The sequence below is a fragment of the Orbicella faveolata genome, unplaced genomic scaffold (assembly GCF_042242905.1).
Source record: "Orbicella faveolata isolate gen_17 unplaced genomic scaffold, um_ofav_v1 contig_12, whole genome shotgun sequence".
Taxonomy (NCBI): Eukaryota; Metazoa; Cnidaria; class Anthozoa; order Scleractinia; family Merulinidae; genus Orbicella; species Orbicella faveolata.
Window position 1 is genome coordinate 29,880,324 of NW_028301539.1, and position 19,016 is coordinate 29,899,339.

General features: G+C 38.7%; 1 protein-coding gene across 2 annotated transcripts; it reads right to left on the reverse strand.

Annotated features, from left to right (window-relative positions):
- Positions 1-3,179: 3,179 nt before the first annotated feature.
- On the reverse strand, positions 3,180-16,835 carry LOC110060371 (coadhesin-like). 2 transcript variants are annotated; one of them, XM_020767141.2, is made up of 9 exons: positions 16,746-16,835; positions 11,685-11,750; positions 9,893-10,073; positions 9,093-9,349; positions 7,681-7,863; positions 6,219-6,386; positions 5,661-6,079; positions 3,457-3,628; positions 3,180-3,331 (listed from the first exon to the last, which is right to left on the reverse strand). In XM_020767141.2, coding segments are annotated over exons 2-9 (1,437 nt in total). In that variant the 5' UTR covers positions 11,740-11,750; positions 16,746-16,835; the 3' UTR covers positions 3,180-3,329. The 2 variants fall into 2 exon arrangements, with proteins under 2 accessions (XP_020622800.2, XP_089139371.1); XM_089283245.1 differs by lacking the exons at positions 11,685-11,750; positions 16,746-16,835 and having other exon boundaries at positions 9,893-10,155.
- Positions 16,836-19,016: the final 2,181 nt, after the last annotated feature.

Below are 19,016 nucleotides of genomic sequence, written 5' to 3' on the forward strand. Positions count from 1 at the left end.
CTCGGGGAAGAAAATATTTAGAAATAAGACATTCGCAGACACCGTTTTGTTTTTTATATGTCAAACTATAGCTAGCTACTGTCCAAATTTGAGGGTAAACAAACAAATTCCCTTTGACTTGTAGCTTTCATAAGGGACCCATATCATGATGCGGACGCTCATATTTAGAGGTCGTGAAAAATTCGACAATTTATTCTATTTCAAAATTCCTGGTATAGTGTGATAGCCAGTTCTATAAGCTTTAATTTTATATAGGGGTTTAGGTATCTACAGTTTAAACCGGACGCGCTACCTTCTTTGGACGCGAGACACCTCTAAAGGTGCTCTAAAGGTATACGATAACCTTAAGGGTTTGGTGTACTATAGCTATTTTGGTGTTTGTCTGCTTTTTGAAACTAGTGACTTTAAAGTAATAGAAAAATGACTGGAAAAGTTGTGCCGTACTACCAATATCGCCATCCCATCTTCTCGCTGTCAAAACTACTGTTCTTGAAGTACACAGCGTTAAATTCGAAACAGAAATTTTAAGAAAATTACTCGTCGTTCACGTTCCCCCAACGTATCCGAGTTTAGTCATTTCTTGTTCTGCTTGCAGAGGACGGCAAAGAAACGCACCATGATTTATAACGCACCTGCACAGCCATTGTGCTGCTCGTTAAACGTTTTGTCTTAACCCGTTGATGTTGTGGTTTTCTGAAACTCCTTTGAGAACAGTGTTTTTGTAGCTACTCGACTGAGTTATAGTCAGTGTCCATCAGTTTTTGTACACTTGAGTATTTTATTTGCTTCTAATTACTTTGGACGATTTTTGGGGTTTTAGAAAAGAGCCTTTTTGAAGTTCCATGATTTTCTACGTGATGGTTAGGTACAATGATTACTGATAATGGGACTGATATATTTTGTCCGTCAATTTCGGGACATGCTGGCTCTGTCGTGACATTTATAGCTATGAATGTGCTTTTCAGTAGTTTATACTCCAATAGACCATTTTACAGTTGTCTGCTCAGTGACCTGGCCTTTGGATGGCAGCGAGGCTGGAGTTGACTTTGTTTTGATACAGACCTCACTGCTTTTGTCATGTATATGCACCTAGTTAGCATCAGAACAACTTGTTTTTCACAACAAAAGCGGTGAGGTCTGTATCAAAACAAGGTCAATTGCCAGAAATTGCATTAGCTGAAGAACTAAAGGAAATCAAGTTCTGAGGTATCTTCCAGATATCTCAATCCATTTTCAGTTCAGGATTTTTATGTCAAACTTGGCGCGGTCACTTGTTTACATTTTCTCAGAACAGTAATTTTCACAATGTGTATGATAAGGTTAATGGCACTAAAAAAATTCGTTAGCAAAAAAAGCTACAAAAATCACGCGATAAATATTTGATAACGATCTTTTAAGCTATTAGCTGTAAGGGAAAGAGACTGAATATATTCGCTTGTGATTAAAGATCCTTAAACCGTCGAGAACAATTTCATCAGTCGACTTGTAAGATGAGAATTTTAGAAGAAGGCTCAATTACAGGATAGTGAACGCTAACTTAGAAGAAAGTGTAACTAAGTGAGACAATTTAAAGAACACGGATATTACAGAAGAGGCAGAAACTTAGAGAGAAGGTAAGGAACAAAGATTTAAACAGGAAGCTCATATTAAAGTAACTTCACTAGTTGACCATTGTTGTTGTCTGAATATACCGGCACGGGGTACCCGCGGGAGTACCTCCGCTCGTTAGGCTAATTTCCCTCCAAAACAGGGCTTTCAACCATCGTCTTGCTTCTACGGACGATCGCTAAAGCCCATGAATACGGGGGTGCTACCTAACTCACAAATTTTCTGCTTACCGCCTTTCTTGTTGGAGATTACGCGAAGCCCTTCCTTTTCGTAGAGTGTCAAGCGTTACGCAAGAGAGAGTAACTGAAAGTTAATATTTTTCCATGCGTGAAGGCGACAAATTAAAGTGAGAGATTTCTCCTGCGTTTGCTCACAGTCTGTCCTTTTCAGTTTTGACTACTCATTGCTTCCAGTGGAGAAAATATATTTTGCGGCTTTTTTCGTCCTATGATAGTTAAAACTCGCTACATCTTTCGCATTCACTCAACAAGACGTTGGGCCGAGATATGATTTTGTGACAGTAAGATTATCACGCCCCATTCGAAGGGACTGTAAGCCGGCATTGAAAACAAGGAATACTTTCTGAGTGATGTTGTCTCCTTGGACCAGTTCAATGTTGGTTTAGCCTAATAGGAATGGAGTCTGGACACAGTAGAATGCACACACCATGTATAAATTAATCACTACGGAGAGTGAATTCTGATAAACAGAAAAAGGTCTGATAAGGGGATGTTTACTTTAACTTTAGATGTTTCAAGAATCCCAAATCCTGAACGTAAATTAAAATACATCGCTACTGCCTTCTACAATATTATTCTAGCTGGGAGGGAAATAAGCTACTAGTTTGGCTAGGTACACTACAAAATATAAACCACTCTGCCTATGAGGCTCGTGCAGCCGCCTGATACGAATCGAAAACCCCCAAATCCAGTGGGAAAAATGGGAACTTTATGCAGGTGCACTAAGAGAGATGATTACAATTAGACTGCCAGATTTTCAAAAAGTCTAAACATAAAATTTGAAAGCTCGAAAGCTGTGATGAATTTTCATTACAACTGTCAAACCTTATAGTTTAGTTCCATCGAATATAAATACATTAAATTTACGTATCTGCCAGTGCAGTGGAATTGGGCGGAGTTTTTACCAGTTTAGGGTTTGAATGATTCAACCACTTCAAATAATTCCCATTTGAAGGGATTGCTTCCTGTGTTTATCAAAGTATTTAGTTCGGAAAACTCACGCCTTTGTCTAGTCCAGCGCCGTCCAGCGCCGTCCAGCGCCGTCCAGCGCCGTCCACATTCTCGTCCCCACAGCCCTTCTCCCTTCTCTAAGCAGGCTAAGACAAGCGAAAAGGACTATGGGGTATTGCTATGGGGACGAGAATGCGCCGTCCAGCGCCGCTCTGAAATTAGGCCCAGATCCCCTAACCGTTCAGAAACTGTCAAACGGAACAACGGTTGTCCAACACTTCTCCCAAAATGTGGATCGATGTCACTGCACGCTGACACACGCTACCTTGTCTGTTAAGCTTGGTTTAACTGTGTTTAAAGCAGTAATTACTATAAACAAGAACATTTTTCAGCTTTAATATCCTTTTTTTACTATTTATTTCTCCATTTAACCGTCTTATTTTTGCTAAATCCTCTAATTAGTAAAGACAGACTCTTCTTTCACAATAGAGATGTGGCTTTTTCTGTCTGTTTTATGAGGGTCATAAGTGCTCCTGAAAAAAAAAGGAGAACAAATACTGCTTTACTTTTTGCGCAAAAAGGAAACAAAACCGATTAATTAATGAAGAGAAGTAATTCTCAGCGAGATATTCTCAAGACAGTGATTGCGTTTACTTACAATGCCCAGTCGGACATGACACATCGATAATAGGCTGCAACAGCTCCTTAGACAGTTTGTCGAAATCCGAAACCTGGAAAACGTTTTCTTCTTTACCCAGGGCGATCTTTTTCAACTCTTCTTTGAAGATTCTGTTACCGACTCCGACTGCGATGACTTTGACACCTTTCGCCTGTGTAGAAGAAAACTCTTCAATAGTCAACCCACGTAGATTCACAGAGTTTAGGCATAGCTAAACCGAGTCGCGAGCTCGAGGCTACACCTTTCCCCCTCGTCCTCTAAACAAAGTAATCTTTACTAGCTACAAGTGACCAAATCGGAGAAACTGATAGCCACGAGTGACCAGTTCGGAGAAACTGATATTTAAAGCTATTCTCCCAACTAGACGTATAAACGATTAGGAAGAACACTTAGGGGAAGCTTTATGTTGATAGTGGGGCTTAGAGAGGTTATCTACGGCTTTCCGTTTGACAATTGTAAGCGACTAAGTAATGCATCAAACACGAAAGACCGTGTTTGACCACATTTCCAAAGACCGAGAAGAGAGTTGAAAATACGACTCGCAACGACATTTGAGGTGTTTGGAAATGTGGTCAAACACTGTCTTGAGTGTTTGATATATTTTCTGAATTAAAACTAAAACTAAGGAGAAAACGGAGAAATAGAATCGTAAAAATCTGTCCTAATTTAGATCAGATATCTAAACACCGTCACGGCTATAATTTCCTTTGTTTAAACTTGATGAATTATTAATGATTTTGAGAAGTTAATCATTCTAAATTTCTTCTGTTGATTAGGGACTGGATTCCTTCGTACCTTTTCAGACACAAAGTTCTCACTATAAGCTAGATAAAATCGTTGCGTTACGATCGAAGTAACGGCTGCAAAGAGACTGATTCTGAAGAAGAAGGGGTACTAAACAAAGTTTCATATGGGGAGGTCGAGAAGCTTTACCATTTTTGACAGATGTTGATAAAACAATAGAGTTTATGTTCTTGGCATAAATATGTTTTAAGCCCGACTTACTCTCAGAGCTTTTCAGAGCTCATAAAATGAGCTCTGAGAAGGGCCCAAAACATATTCAGTGCCGGCGAACATAAACTGTATTTAAGAAATAGAAGCATTTACCATGTTTCTATCGAGTTTTAGTATAAATCTACTAGCGTTCTATCACGAATGCCGTTCTGTGATTGGCTACGCTACTCGCTATCTATTAAACAATTAGATTATGAGCTGGAGATTTCTATCGCGTGATAGTTGACTTGGGCCCCGAGTCAACTATCGCGCGATAGAAATCGAGAGCGAAAACGCCAAGAAGCGGCCGTCATTTTGTTAACAAGGGCACACTGCTACGCTACTCACTATCTATCACAGAATAGATAGAGAAGGTTAGTGAGTAGCGTAGCTAATCAGAGAACAGCATTCGTGATAGAACGCTAGCAGATTTATACTAATCTATGATAGATAGTGAACAGCGTAGCAGTGTGCCCTTGTTAACAAAATGACGACCGCTTCTTGGCGTTTTCGAAGTGTCCGTGAAGAGGATTTAGATAAAGTTTTGAACGACTAGTAGATTTATACTAAAAAAATTAGATTATTCCCTCTTGATTCTATCGCGAGACAGTTGACTCGGGCTGCGCCCTCGTCAACTCTCACGCGATAGAAATATCGAGCTCATAATCTAATTGTTTAATAGAAACCCGATTTTTAACCAATGAGAGCGCGTATTTTCTTAGGACTGTTTTCTAATACTTATTATCACTTTGAAGGGCATTGAGAAAATAAAAACTGAAAACAATGATAACGAAACAGTCTAAACAATCACGCGAACGATTACAAGTTGAATGAAAATACAGAATACATCAAGCGAAGTTGGCTAGAAATTACAAAATCTTGCTATTTGAGTTTTCAAAAATTGTAAAAGACATGAAAGAAATGTTCGATAAAAGTTATTTGTAAGCGTTGAAATTAATAGTACAACTGCTGGTTAAACTCCTAGTTTTCAACGGACTGAAATAGATTTTAGCCAGCAAAATTCTCCATTTTAGCCTGCAAAATGCGCCACAATGCCCGAAAAAGTGATGATAATACCTTTTTTTTTTACATACCTACAAAGATACACTGCATGCAACACTTTTCTTGGGATTGAGTAACCGTTTAAATACTTACGCTTAAAACTAATCCGTGAAAATGAATATACCCACCCTGAGTGGCTGGTTGACAACATCGTATGGCTCACTGTCTTTATTGGTTCGTCCATCTGTTAGTATTATAAGGACGTCTACTTTATCAGGTCGTTCGCCTTCCTCCGTAGTAAACATTTTTTCACCGGCCAACTTGATCGCTCTGTCAGTAAAGGTTCTTCCTTTTAGCTCCTCGGTACCTTGTAAAATGCCTTTGATAACAGAGGGATCTTGTTTGTCTGCCTCATTAAAACTTACTAGCATAGTGGGGTGAATATTGTACACCATGAGTGCCAGGTGGGACGCACCAGGAGCGATCGTCATCGAGTTCACTAGGGCTATCGCAAACTTCTTGGAGATGTTGAAGTTGAACCTTCCAACGCTGTTCGTTGCGTCCAGGATCACTCCGAGATCTATGGCCTTGACACATGGAATGGGACCTGAAAATGTGTGTAGATATGGAATGATTAAAAAGACTTGGAATAAAATGACGTCTGTGTCCGTAGAATGACCACACTGTCTGAGAAAAGGTTAGGGTAAGGTAAGCTAAGCTAAGTTAAGGTAAGCTACTCTACTCACATTTGAAATCGTTGCAAGGTCCAACTTTTTCCTTGAGTCCAACGCAGTCTTTTCCTCCGAACTGAGGAGGGGGTTTGGTGCAGTGTCGAACAAACTTTTGTGTGCCACCACCACAAGTCTTGGTGCATTCTGGGACTGGTTCCCATGGAGTGAAACCACCGTCAATAGCTTAAGGAATAAAAGCATTCAAAGGTTACGTCGGAGGGTCTGCATGACGCGGGGAAAACTTTGTATGATTGAAATGGTTTTTGGGCGTTGTAAGATGAAGTTAGGAGAGCCTACCTTTTAATATATGCAATCTGCCATTTTTAACCTGCATATTGTAATTTCTCTTGTTTTTATAGCTTTTTATAGTTCTATAGTTTTAGAGTTTTCGTACCACTTTTTAGACCATTTTTTGGTAACGCAAAGTGGTTCTGAAAACCATTTGTGTGATGTACGCACTCTGTTTAGAGATCATTATCAATTTCCATATCAATATTAATATCGTTACCGTTACCGTTACCGTTATCGTTATCGTTATCGTTATCAGTATCAGTACCAGTACCAGTACCAGTACCAGTACCAGTACCAGTATCAGTACCAGTATGAGTATGAGTATGAGTATCATTATCATTATCATTATCATTATCATTTTTACCGGGAAGCAAGCTAAGGACTTTTGCGAACTGCAAGCCTAGTCCCTCTTTGAAACCAATAGCTGGTTTTGATGATCGATCCAGTTTCTTTTATCAGATTTTGCAGATATGTATCAAGGGTGAATGACGCTGTCTTCTTCGTATGCTCGCTGTTTCATGTAATATTATGGCTCCTGGTAATATATCAAACACGAGAGGCGGTATTTCATCGGGATATCCAAACACAAAGTAAAATCGTTAAAATCTTTGTTAATTAGACCGGGTGTTTTAACTTGAGGAATTATTGATGAGTTTGAGAAGCGAGTTTCCGAAATTCTGCCCTCCGTTCCTTACTCCTCAAGCTTTACGAACAGTTGACCTGTACCTCCTTTGTTCTTACGCCTAGAGGCATTGTTTGTGTCATCATCTCTTGTTTCGTCTGGCTAGCTACCTAAAACCTTTGTAAACGGTGCAGGTCGCCATTTGACGAAATGAGTGATTCTCAAGAGTTCCTCTGCAGGATCGATTTTAACTGGTTTAAAAAACAATAAAATAGGCCGGAAAGAAAAAAAAAAACATAATTAAATCGATTTAGAATATGTATGACAACTCAGAACGCGCAATTTAACCGGAAGTCTGCTGTTTTCGGACTTAAAATCGGAACTTTCCAAATTTCTTTTCGGATCTCTCGCTTCCCGACTGCTGGTCAAGGGGTGCGAAGACTCCGGTCATGAGGTCGGTACATTACATTTGTGGTCATCTCATTGTGGGCTCTTCAAGGTTAGCCACCGAAGAGCAGGAATAACGAAAATAATGCATCAAATGAAACTTTCGTTCTCACTTACGACAGTCAATCTGCTTGCAACTCTGAGTTTCCTCGTGAGGTCCTTCACAGTACTTGCCACCGTTTTCTGGAGGGGGGTTTGTGCAGGTTCGCTCCCTAGTCTGGGTCCCAGTCCCACACCACTTGTCACACTGAGTCCATTCTCCCCATTCACTCCATCCTCCATCGCTGGGTGAGCCTGGGTCTAGAAAAGTGGTAAGAGAAGAAGAAGAGCGTGTAAAGCGAATCTGTAGAAGCAGAGCTGAACAATACTAGAGTTAAAGAATGAACTCTTAAGTAATTGGAGGTGATAGAAATCAACTGACATGTTTCTTTCTGAGCGTCCTTCGAAAGGAAATGGGGTAACACAAGAAGTAAAGAAACTTCTTTGACCTCGGAGGGATCCGAACCCACGATCTACAGGCCACACCGAGAAGGAAATACTTGCGTTGATTTCCAGCACTCCAAATAACTTAAGAGTTAATTCTCTACTTTCCAATCTTCTAATATCCTTGCTTCCTGGTACTGTATCACTGATCAATACTGGACTTATACACTCTTTCTTGCATAAGATTGTATTATCGTATTTTCTGGCGACTTTGGGCTGAAAGTATTCTAGCGTACATTCTTTTATTAAATAAAACGGCTGTGGCCACGTATTGGACGATCAAACATAACTGTATGGTGTCTGTATCGTGTTACATGGCGAACCACACTTTACAATGGAATAGTAAACGATTAAGTGAATTTATTGTATTTAACTTTCCATCAACATGCACGCAAAAGTGTCCTTAACATAATCCCAGCGTTACGTATCTTCTGAACATGTTTTCAAAATTGCGCCAATTTCAGCCTCAATGTTCTTATAAAAAAGATTCTTACAAAACAAAAAAAAAATTTAGTTATATGACTCAAAAACTAAACGCAAAAAGGAAAATCTACTGCGAAATTGAATCTCGATCTGATCTGATCTACATTTCAGCCCAAACTAAAAATAGTGGAGAAATTTAAGAAACAATACGTTTGTGAAGTTTATATGAAATAATTCATATATGAACTGCGGTTGTAGATGAAAGTGAAGAATGATCATCGCAGTAAATTTTCCAATTTAAGCAATTGGAAAGCAGAAGCCTGAAAAAATCAGGGCTTCAACGGGATTCGAACCCGTGACCTCCGCGATACCGGTGCGATGCTCTACCAACTGAGCTATGAAGCCACACATTGGGAGCGAGGTCAATTAATTGAGTGCATATCTTCCCGTAAGGAATGAAATGATGTGAAGTTTATATGAAATAATTCATATATGAACTGCGGTTGTAGATGAAAGTGAAGAATGCTTCTGCTTTCCAATTGCTTAAATTGGAAAATTTACTGCGATGATCATTCTTCACTTTCAAACAATACGTTTGTTAACAATTAGCCATAAAGACATGCCTTCGTCCAGACGGTACACATAGTTCGTGCTTTGTACTCCAACGCACTCCTGCTCGGATAAGATGTCGCAGTGCTTCAGTCCACTGATTTTGTTGTCTGTATAAGCATAATCCATGACACAACTTGTATGCTTCGCGGCACCAAACATGGAGTACGTCTCTGTTCCATTTACTTGGCCCCAACACTCACCGTAAAATTGAAGACCAAACACGCCGTAACCTTTTTCGCGCGCTTTTTCAGCGCACAGGCAGGCAAGACTAAAAAACAGGGAAACATTAGTACGTTATTAATGGTACTCTGTTATCTGTGCAGCCATTTATATTGACACTTTCTTAAAACTCGTCACGTAACACCTTTCAAAGGGGCCATCGCTTGACAAGCCAAAGTATGCATGTTACGTAGATACTCCTCCCCTCCTATCTCGCAAACGAGAACCAAGAGTTCTAAGAACTGTTGCAATACATAGTCCAGCTTAGGGTTCGGTCGAGTTAACCAAGACCGCTGAATAGAGACTGCTACAGCAAGACTAGATCATCACCTTAATTGCTGGATTATTACTTCAATTACACAAAATCCTTCGAGATTTGACAAGGTAACTTTTGGAGGGATGTCTAATTTAGTGGCCGGTTGAGACAACGAGGGAACAACTTACATCATGTGCAAATCTTCGTAAGCATTTGTTCCGTTTCCAATTTTTATTAACGAATCAAAATTTGAGTATGTTACTTAAGTGCAAGATTATGGGACCACTGGGCCCTTATACCAACTGAATCAGGCCCATAGGCTTCTTCAAGGCTTACCTGTGGAACGACTGCGTCAAATGTTTCCAGCTTAGTTTGGGTTCACCAACTGGAAACACATTGCTCTTACGGTCTCGTATATTGACCAACTGTTCCTTAAGAGCCCTTTGGCCTCCTTTCAAATCTTTAAAACATCCAACCTTTCTCCAAGTCCTCTTGCACGTCTTGAAAGGTGGATCAGCTGCAAATAAAAGCCGAAAGAAACAAAATGGAGGACAAACGAAATCGAGGAGCGATGACAACGACATATAACGGTTTTAATTTTTTGCTCTTGCGCTTTGCCATGTGCTTAGACGGGGCATAGAAAACACGAAACGAGAATGACAACACGCCCATATTGAGTTGACAGATTCAAAACGTTTAATTCCCAAACATGTTTTTTAGTGTCTGCAAACGAGTACCCTTTTCTTGCATGAACATGTATGCCAAGGCAATTTTGCTATGTGTACACGATTAAAAAGAATCTTATTTGTGTATATGGATAGGGCTTGTGTATATTGATATTTTCTGGTTTAAACCAAAATATTAGCAAAGCCCTTATCACCGTAACAGCAAAGATTGCGAGAAGCCAACAAGAAATAGAACAAATAACATGCATGTGCAGTATTTTTAGTTTTAATGCGAGAGAAAGGCTCTGCATAAACCAAGTTACAAGTGGTTTTGTATATTTTACGTCGTTAACTGTCGATAAAGTAATCGCGTCTACTTAGATTTTCGGTTTGATCAGTGAAAGACAATCAGAACGAACAAGCTGTTCTTTCAGCAAATTGGAACACCGCAACAAAATCAATTTGCGAATTTCTGAGTACGTCTGCTTTGCTGCCCTTGGAAGAGGCTGTTTTATTCACTAAGGCGAGCAATTTGGGTTTGTGCTCATTGGTCAGACGTTTGGCGAACTTACGATCTTATCGGCTACACAGCTACCTTTCATAAATCGAAAGAAGGTCTCAAAATGCGCAGACGAGACAGGACGAGGAAGAATTTACAAACCAGTCTCAGTTCTACATCTACACCGTGCTGATTTATTAAGTGGGTAAAATCATTAAGATATCGCACCAACTAAATTATAAAAGTTGATCATAAAATATATAAATAAATAAATAATAAATAAATAAATAAATAAACTCTGATAATACATATATAAGAAAAAATTCAGGAATTATAGAAGACTATGAGATAAAAATATATAGTTTATAACGCTATTGATTCTTAGCTAAATGGGGAAGTAACTTAGAGTTAAAAACAACCAGGAGTTTGACTCAGCTATTTCCGCGGGTAGTTTATTCCATAGTCTTATTGTCCTTAAGAAGAAAGAATAAAAATAAATGTTCTTTGTCGCCTTATCTCGTCTATATCTATAACGATGACTCTCTCGTGTTCTAAATTCAGAATGGAGTTGTAGGTAGGTATTTACGTCAATGTCAATCAGATATTTGTCCTTCAGCATGAAACCAGCTCATAGCCATTGGCAAACTGAGTACACTGCGCACTGCGTGTTGTGGATAAAGAGAAGACGTTTGCCTGTAAAATATTAGGCTTTAATCACCAAATTTCTTACTACAGAAAACATGGCGGCCAACTGCAACCACGAGGATTGCAGGCTCCTATAATGAATCGACTACATATACAACACAACGAATTATAATGTAACACAATACGTCACGCAACACTCGCAGTGTTCAAGTGTCTAGTTTCTAGCTTAATTCGCAATGTCATTTACACCACACTGCGCAATACCATGCACTCCGGAATTAGATCCATCAACTGATATACGTCCAAAGATAGTGCTTACCTGAGTTAACATATCCAATAGCGCACACGATTGCGAATAGGTAAAGCTTGATCATGGTCGAGCGCTCTGGAAGCAGAAAAATTATTGTGAATAATAAGACTACAAAGTTGTTCGAAATTACTTACTCTGTCATGAAATGCTTCCATGGCAGCATAGAACATAACTGCGAATTTATGAGAAAGAGGAAGACTATCGCGAAAAAAAAAGTGACAAAAACGTTAAGTCAAGATTTTAGTTTTATCGGAGATCTCAAGCTCCAAGAAATCTGTGAAAATATCGAAAGGCTGCATCCTGCATGAATTTTAATTTCAGCCCATTTTGACCTCCATTTTGGAACTCCGATAATCTTGTGAAAACAGACACCGCGTGGGCGACACTGTATGTCTGTGAACGAGATGTTATACTTCGCGTCCTTTAGAAAACTTAGGTATTCCGCCGGATAACCGGGGCCATTAATTTACGAGCCAATTCGGTTATATTTCCTTTAAAAGCGTTCTCAAAAGCCCCACGTTAATAACCAGAGTTGGTCGTAACACAAACCAATAGTTAATTCTATTTTATCCAGTCGGTGGTGGGGTTTGGTAAATGCCACTTTTTGCTACCTTAAACGCCAGTTAAATTATAAGTTTAAGGGTTCGGCTTGTCGCGTTCGACAGAACGCAGTTCTAATCGTGTAATGCATAAAAACTCGAGACCTGTGTATCTATCTTCAGGAGCGACTGACGTCATGTCCATGCTCGTCGCGTCTCCATGGGCGCTTTCCATTCGACCAAAAATTTCGGTGGGAATTTCCGGAAATTTCCATGGGCCAATGGTACAGACTTTTCCAGTGTGGAAAACGACAAACCGCACAGTTTTGTTCGCTTGGAATTTTTCAATGACTTCGAGGTTTAAACCGCAAATATAGAAGTAAACAGAACACTGATATGTCGACATCGTGATTTTTTATAGACCACAACAGCATGGACCTTATACAAACCACAACGGTGGGCAGCGAAAACGTCGCAAAACAAAGGGTTTAATGAGTCGTACAATGGTTCTGCACGCGTTATAAATCTTTGTACATTTCTTAGCCAACCTATGCAAAACAAACAAGTACACCACAGGGGCATTATTTTTAAAAAACGCTTTCTTCACGAATTTAGCTGTAGCTAGTATTTATCGACATATAAGTGGAAAGATTCTAAAGTATTTCAATTTTCGAACACGCGTCGCCGTCATCCTTGCGCGAGATGTCCAACTCGCTGTCATCGCGGCCAAAAGAACTAGCGCTGAATAGAAAATTGCAAATTTGCATAATTTCCGAAAAAGAGGACAACCTCGTGAGGTATACCCAAATTTTCGAACATATTTTCCTGGAAATTTCCGTTCCATCTGATTTTCATCCCGAAATTTCCAGAATTTTCGGTTGACTGGTTCGCTTTTCGGAAATTCAACAATTTCCGGATTTTCTGGAACTTTAACAAACAAATAACAATAACAAACAAAACTTGGCATAGACGCAGAGCCTGCATTATGAAATTACGCAAACCAAACCGAATTTCCCTTTGGGCAAACGAGAAGATTTTCATGAACATAAATCGAATGGGAGCTTTAAAATTGCTCACAGGCCAGAGTTAACGCTTGTTCTTTTGTTTACGTTTTGAATTCATGCTGAGTTTACGTCAAAACATGAAATTTTGAAGGCCTACCATTTTTTGGAGTCTAACGGAAACTGGCGCCATCACGCAACGTTTTGAACAAATATCGACCACCGTAGTCTATACAGGGGACCTCTTCACTGGCATGGACTTTGACACTATGATATATCTGTCTGTGTAAACCCTCGGTTGCTCATGAAAAATGTTGATTTTAGCAATAGACAGAGGTTGAAAGTCAGCTAGTTAAATCATGTAAGGTATGTATATGAAAGTAACGGTGTCGAACGCACTCATAATCTTTGATTACTGCTAGTAATTAAATAATAAGCTTGTAGAAGCGGCGACAAGTGATCGGTTCTCCCAGATATGACTTTCAGTTCCACAGGCGGTCTTGCAATGACTTGTTTTGTTCATTTCAAAACTCAGCCACAAGTACAGTAGGTATCCTGTTTTCTTCTGCAGTAAATATTTTACGGAAGAATTTTGCCTTGAGATACTGAATTGAATTGTCAACAGAACTAGGTAAAGCGATACTTTGTTGAAACAAGTAGAACTTAGTTATAATTGTACAGTGCACATTTGTTTCAATTTAATATGACATTTTTACAAATGAAATAATGCTAAAGGTAAACGAGATAGCTACGCAAAAGGCAAAAAAGCGTCCTGCTTAATTTGGAATGGGAACCTTAATGCCTTATTATTTTAATGCACCCCATTAAGATAATATAAACATAAGAAGACAGCTGACAAGCCAAGAGCACAGCCCAGATTGCCGGCAAGATAAATTCATAGTGTGAAATAAATAACAGCTGAGGACGCAACACAGACCGGAACCATTGCCTCTTGTAAACTGCGATAAAGTTTGTGTTGCCTCCTAGACGTGCCCCTGCCATAAAAAAAAACCTGTGAGGCCACAAAAATGCATACGGGTTGGGCTCAAGTGCTCAATCGTAACCGGAGGCACTGTCCCCCTTGTAACCGGAAGCTCAATTAATTAGCCAATTACCAGGCGGATAGCACCGTATTTCGAGCAAATCACAACACAGGTTAGAACGTTGTGACAGTGCCTAGCCTGATTTCAGCGCGCCACTGGTCTTCGTTTAAAAGACGTTCATAGCTGTTTTAAACAAAGCACTTTTAGTTCTTGCGTGCTTTCTCGCTGCATTTTTATAATTTGAAACAACAGCCTGAAGTAGTCAGAAAATATTTTTCCTTTAAGATGAAGCCAGAGATTCTCAACAGCCTATATCGTGCAGGCTGTAACATTAGAACATTTGACGCTCAGTACGTCATTGTTTACAATTTACAGCCCAAGGTTTCATGACTTTGAGACCGAGTTTGGATTCTCTGGCTTTCGTGCTCTCCAATACAGTCGTAAAGAACTTTATGTTTATCTAATATTTGGCCCCAGTCATTTTTCTTTAACTGTAACATAATTAGATAGAGGCTAACTTCCTTCACGACAGTTAATCATATTTTAAAACTTTGGCAATTCTTCGATGGCCAACAACTTTTGATAAAGCTCAAAATAATTCTGTACACGGAGTTCAGAGCCACCTTATGATTTCGAAAATATAGCTTAAGTTAATTTTTTTTTTCAAATGAAATATGCAATAATTAATTAGTTCTGCCATAAGCGATACTCTCGGGACACTTAAGAAAAAAAGATTTAGCTTGAATAACAATGTTGAAAAGATCTTGATACAAGAGCAATAAAAGTAACACTAGTATGCTAGATCAGAACTTCATGAATAAGATTTTACTGTGAGTAACATGCAGATGGCTTGGTATTCATCAGAAGATCAGAAGGTGACATTTAACTAGTATTTGAAATTGTCTTATTAAAATTCATCACTACTTCGATCTGTTTGTATATTTTGTCTGCTATTTCTTCAAGGGCTTTCTCCTCGATCCATGGTAATTAAATTTTCCTTTCGACTTAGAGTTCGCGCTGTTGAATAATTTTGATCGAGAAAAGTTCCGCCGGCTAATTTTGAGAGGTATTTTCTCTTCCTATAGGCAATCACCATGTCATAGCATAATGTCGATAGAATCACCGATTGCAGTCTCATATGATTTATTCACCAGATAGTAGTTTATCATGTGATTTAACATCCGGCCAATCATGTTTTAGAGCGTGTCTGTCTGTGAATATAACTAATAAGCCCTTTGCACGGCCCGATCACTTTGCACAAAATCAGCCATTGTGGGACGGGAAAACACTTTCCCACCCGCCACTCCGTTGGACTCCATCTGTCTGATTCTCATACATGATATCTAATATTGTTATTTAGATATGGGACGCCTTTTTCGCCCCACCTTTGCTGAACTTTGATGTTTTAATTACTTTCTACATTTTCAACTAGTGCATTTTTGAAGTGGTCAAAAATACCAACTAGGCATTTGATCATTGTCTTCTTCAGCAAACTACTTCGTCTCACTCAGGTTTCCCGATTCTTGTTCAGAACAATTTATCGGCAAAAAATTATATTTGATGTTTTTTGCTCGAACGATCATTTGATAATTATCTTCAGCAAAGTTGTTCTTCTCCGGCCCACTCAGAGCTCTCGAATTTTATTCAGTAAAACTTATCTACCTAAGAATATTTTTGATATCGTTTGCCATCTGAGCGTTGAAAAATCGTTTTCCTTATTACCAGAACAACGAACAAGTTGAAGACTTTATTTTAAAGAAAACAAGATTTTACAAGGTAGTGTTATTCACTTTTTGGAAAAACAAAAAACGCTGAATCTTTAAGGTCTATTATGTCAGATGTTCAGATTAAATTTAAATGGCGATGAAGTTTGGCCAAACTCTTTAATACAGTGAGACCCCGTTAATCCGGTCACCAACGGGTCACAAAAATTTGGCCTTATTAACGGAGTGGCCGTATGAAAGGGATTCTTTAAATAAGAAAATGATTGACTGAGCTTTGGTCCGGGCCAGAATAAAGTGGCCGTAATAACGAGGTGCCCGTATTAACGTGGTGTCCGCTAGGCGGGGTTCCACCCTACACCCCACTTGTGAAAATCTAATGTGTCCTTTTCGAGATCAAGACATTGACGGAGAATATTGATTTGATTCTTTAAAAATTTCTTAAGACTAACATGAATGGAAATCTGTGGTATTCAGAAAGAAGAATTTCCAAATTAGCCGAGGTAAGGCAGAACAAAGCAAAAAGAACAACAAAAACAACAAAACAAGTAGATAACCAGCCGAGAACAAATTCAGCATAAAGTGATTGTCACTTCGACAAAGAAATCAGGAGTGCAGCGGCTGAACATTCAGTTTGATGGGGGCATCACAGTTCAGTGGAATTATAACTGAGATTTCGTCAAATTGAACCTTTTTATACTATTCTTGTGATTAAAAAAGCAACCCTAGTTAGTTTAGGCGCCTAAGGCAAAAACGAATGACTTACCTTCAAAGTTGAACAGATTTAGATCGCGGCGAACCACTGTCTATTGATTTTCCTCTTCACTGTGAGTATTTATGATGTGGACTGACTAATTGAAAAACCTTACAAACTCTCACTAATGGATTTAGAGATTTATAGTTCTGTCACCTAGATTTGCGCCGCGGAAGCTTTGAAGATATTAAAAACTTGCAAGAGGAATAGAAATCTTGATTTTTGGCATAAGATCGTTGTTAGATAAGGTTCGTAATGTCTGCAGGCAATTAACGAAACATTAAGCAACGGAAATTATCCTAGCTTGTAAAAATCTGTGTTAGCTGTGATCAAATATGAACTCACGATACATTCTCCACTGTGAAACAAACCAGCAACAGAGACATCAAAATTCCGATAACCTTACGTTGTCTTATTTTATTCCGGTTTTAAACAAACACAGAAAAAAACCATCTAATACCCCGTTAAAAGCTCCTAATTTTTAATCTGTAATTATTCCTTGAAAAACAAACAATTTTGTTGCGATGAATCACGTTCAAATTACACGCAAGGAAATTGTTTTGCCACGGTGATTAAACTAGTGCTAAGATTTAATAAAGGACGAGATTTAATAATATTGTAATCTGATTCATTGCTAATTAAATGAATTGTTGATTGCATTATGATCCTCCTAAATTCCAGATTAGTTCTTTATTATTTGCAATAACCTTGCTCTGTTTCGAGAAAATGAAAAGTTTTTAAAAACTGGTCGAGCGTTCATTTTCCACTTTGGAAGTGTATATTGCACACCAAAAAAATATTGAGTAATCTAACAAAAATGCCGATCATTCCCGCCCTTAGTGCCGCCTGTCTCACTTAACCGTCGGGGTCTTGGCTCTGGAGCTAAGACTCGTGGACTAGTTGAGTTTTAGCTTAGTTTAGTTTAGTTTAGTCTACGCTAATGATTCGATTTAGCTCCCGACCTCAAGGGAGGGCGTTTATTCGGGACAGGGTGCTTATTTCTTTTTTGAGAAACAACCGAACTTCGTGTTCGAAACAAAACTTTAATATGGTATTTATTAAAAAAGGAACAATAACAGAAACTGTAACAGCAACAAATATACGGTGATTGTTATGAGGCATTTTAATCTATTTCGACGATGATAGAGATCAGTCGTTTGAAGGAGCTATGTACTCACATGGACATAATGGTTAAGAAGTCAGACGAAGACCATTATTTCTGTAATTGCACAGCCATTGTACTGCTCGTTAAACCTTTTGTCTGAACCCGTTGATGTTGTGGTTTTCTGAGACTCCTTTGAGAACAGTGTTTTTGTAGCTACTCGACTGAGGTATAGTCAGTGTCCATCAGTTTTTGTACACTTGAGTATTTTATTTGCTTCTAGTTACTTTGGACGATTTTTGGGTTTTAAAAAAGAGCCTTTTTGGAGTTCCATGATTTTCTACATGATGGTTAGTTACCCTCTACTAACTATGATTACTGATAATGGTACAGATATATTTTGTCCGTCAATTTTGGGACATTCTGGCTCTGTCGTGACATTTATAGCTATGAATGTGCTTTTAGTTGATACTCCAATTACCAGAAATTGCATTACTTGAAGGAATCAAGGAAATCAAGTTCTGATGTATTTTCCAGATATCTCAATCCATTTTTAGTTCAGCATTTTTATGTCAAACTTGGCGCGGTCACTTGTTTACATTTTCTCAGAACAGTAATTTTCACAATGTGTACGATTTAGGGATAATGTTAATGGTACTAAAAAAAATTGATTAGCAACAAAAAGCTACAAAAATCACGCGAAAACTGATATTTGATAGCGATCTTTTGAGCTATTAGCTGTAAGGGAAAGAGACTGAATATATTCGCTTATGATTAAAGATCCTTAAACCTTCGAGAACAATTTCAATCAGTCGACTTGTAAGATGAGAATTTTAGAAGACGGCTTAATTACGGGATAGTGAACGCTAACTCAGAAGAAAAAGTAACTAAGTGTGACAATCTAAAGAACATGGATATTCCAGAAGACGCGGAAACTTAGAGAGAAGGCAAGGAATAAAGATTTAAACAGCAAGCTCGTATTAAAGTAACTTTACTAATTGAGCATTGTTGTTGGCTGAACATGCCAGCAATGAGGGGAGCATCTCCGCTCGTTGGGCTAGTTTCCCCCAAAACAGCGCTGTCAACCGTTGTCTCGCTTCTACCAAACTGTTACTACTAAAGTAAAGTTCCTCGATAGCAGTTTCAAGTAAAGCTGGGATAATTTATTCTGTCTAATATAA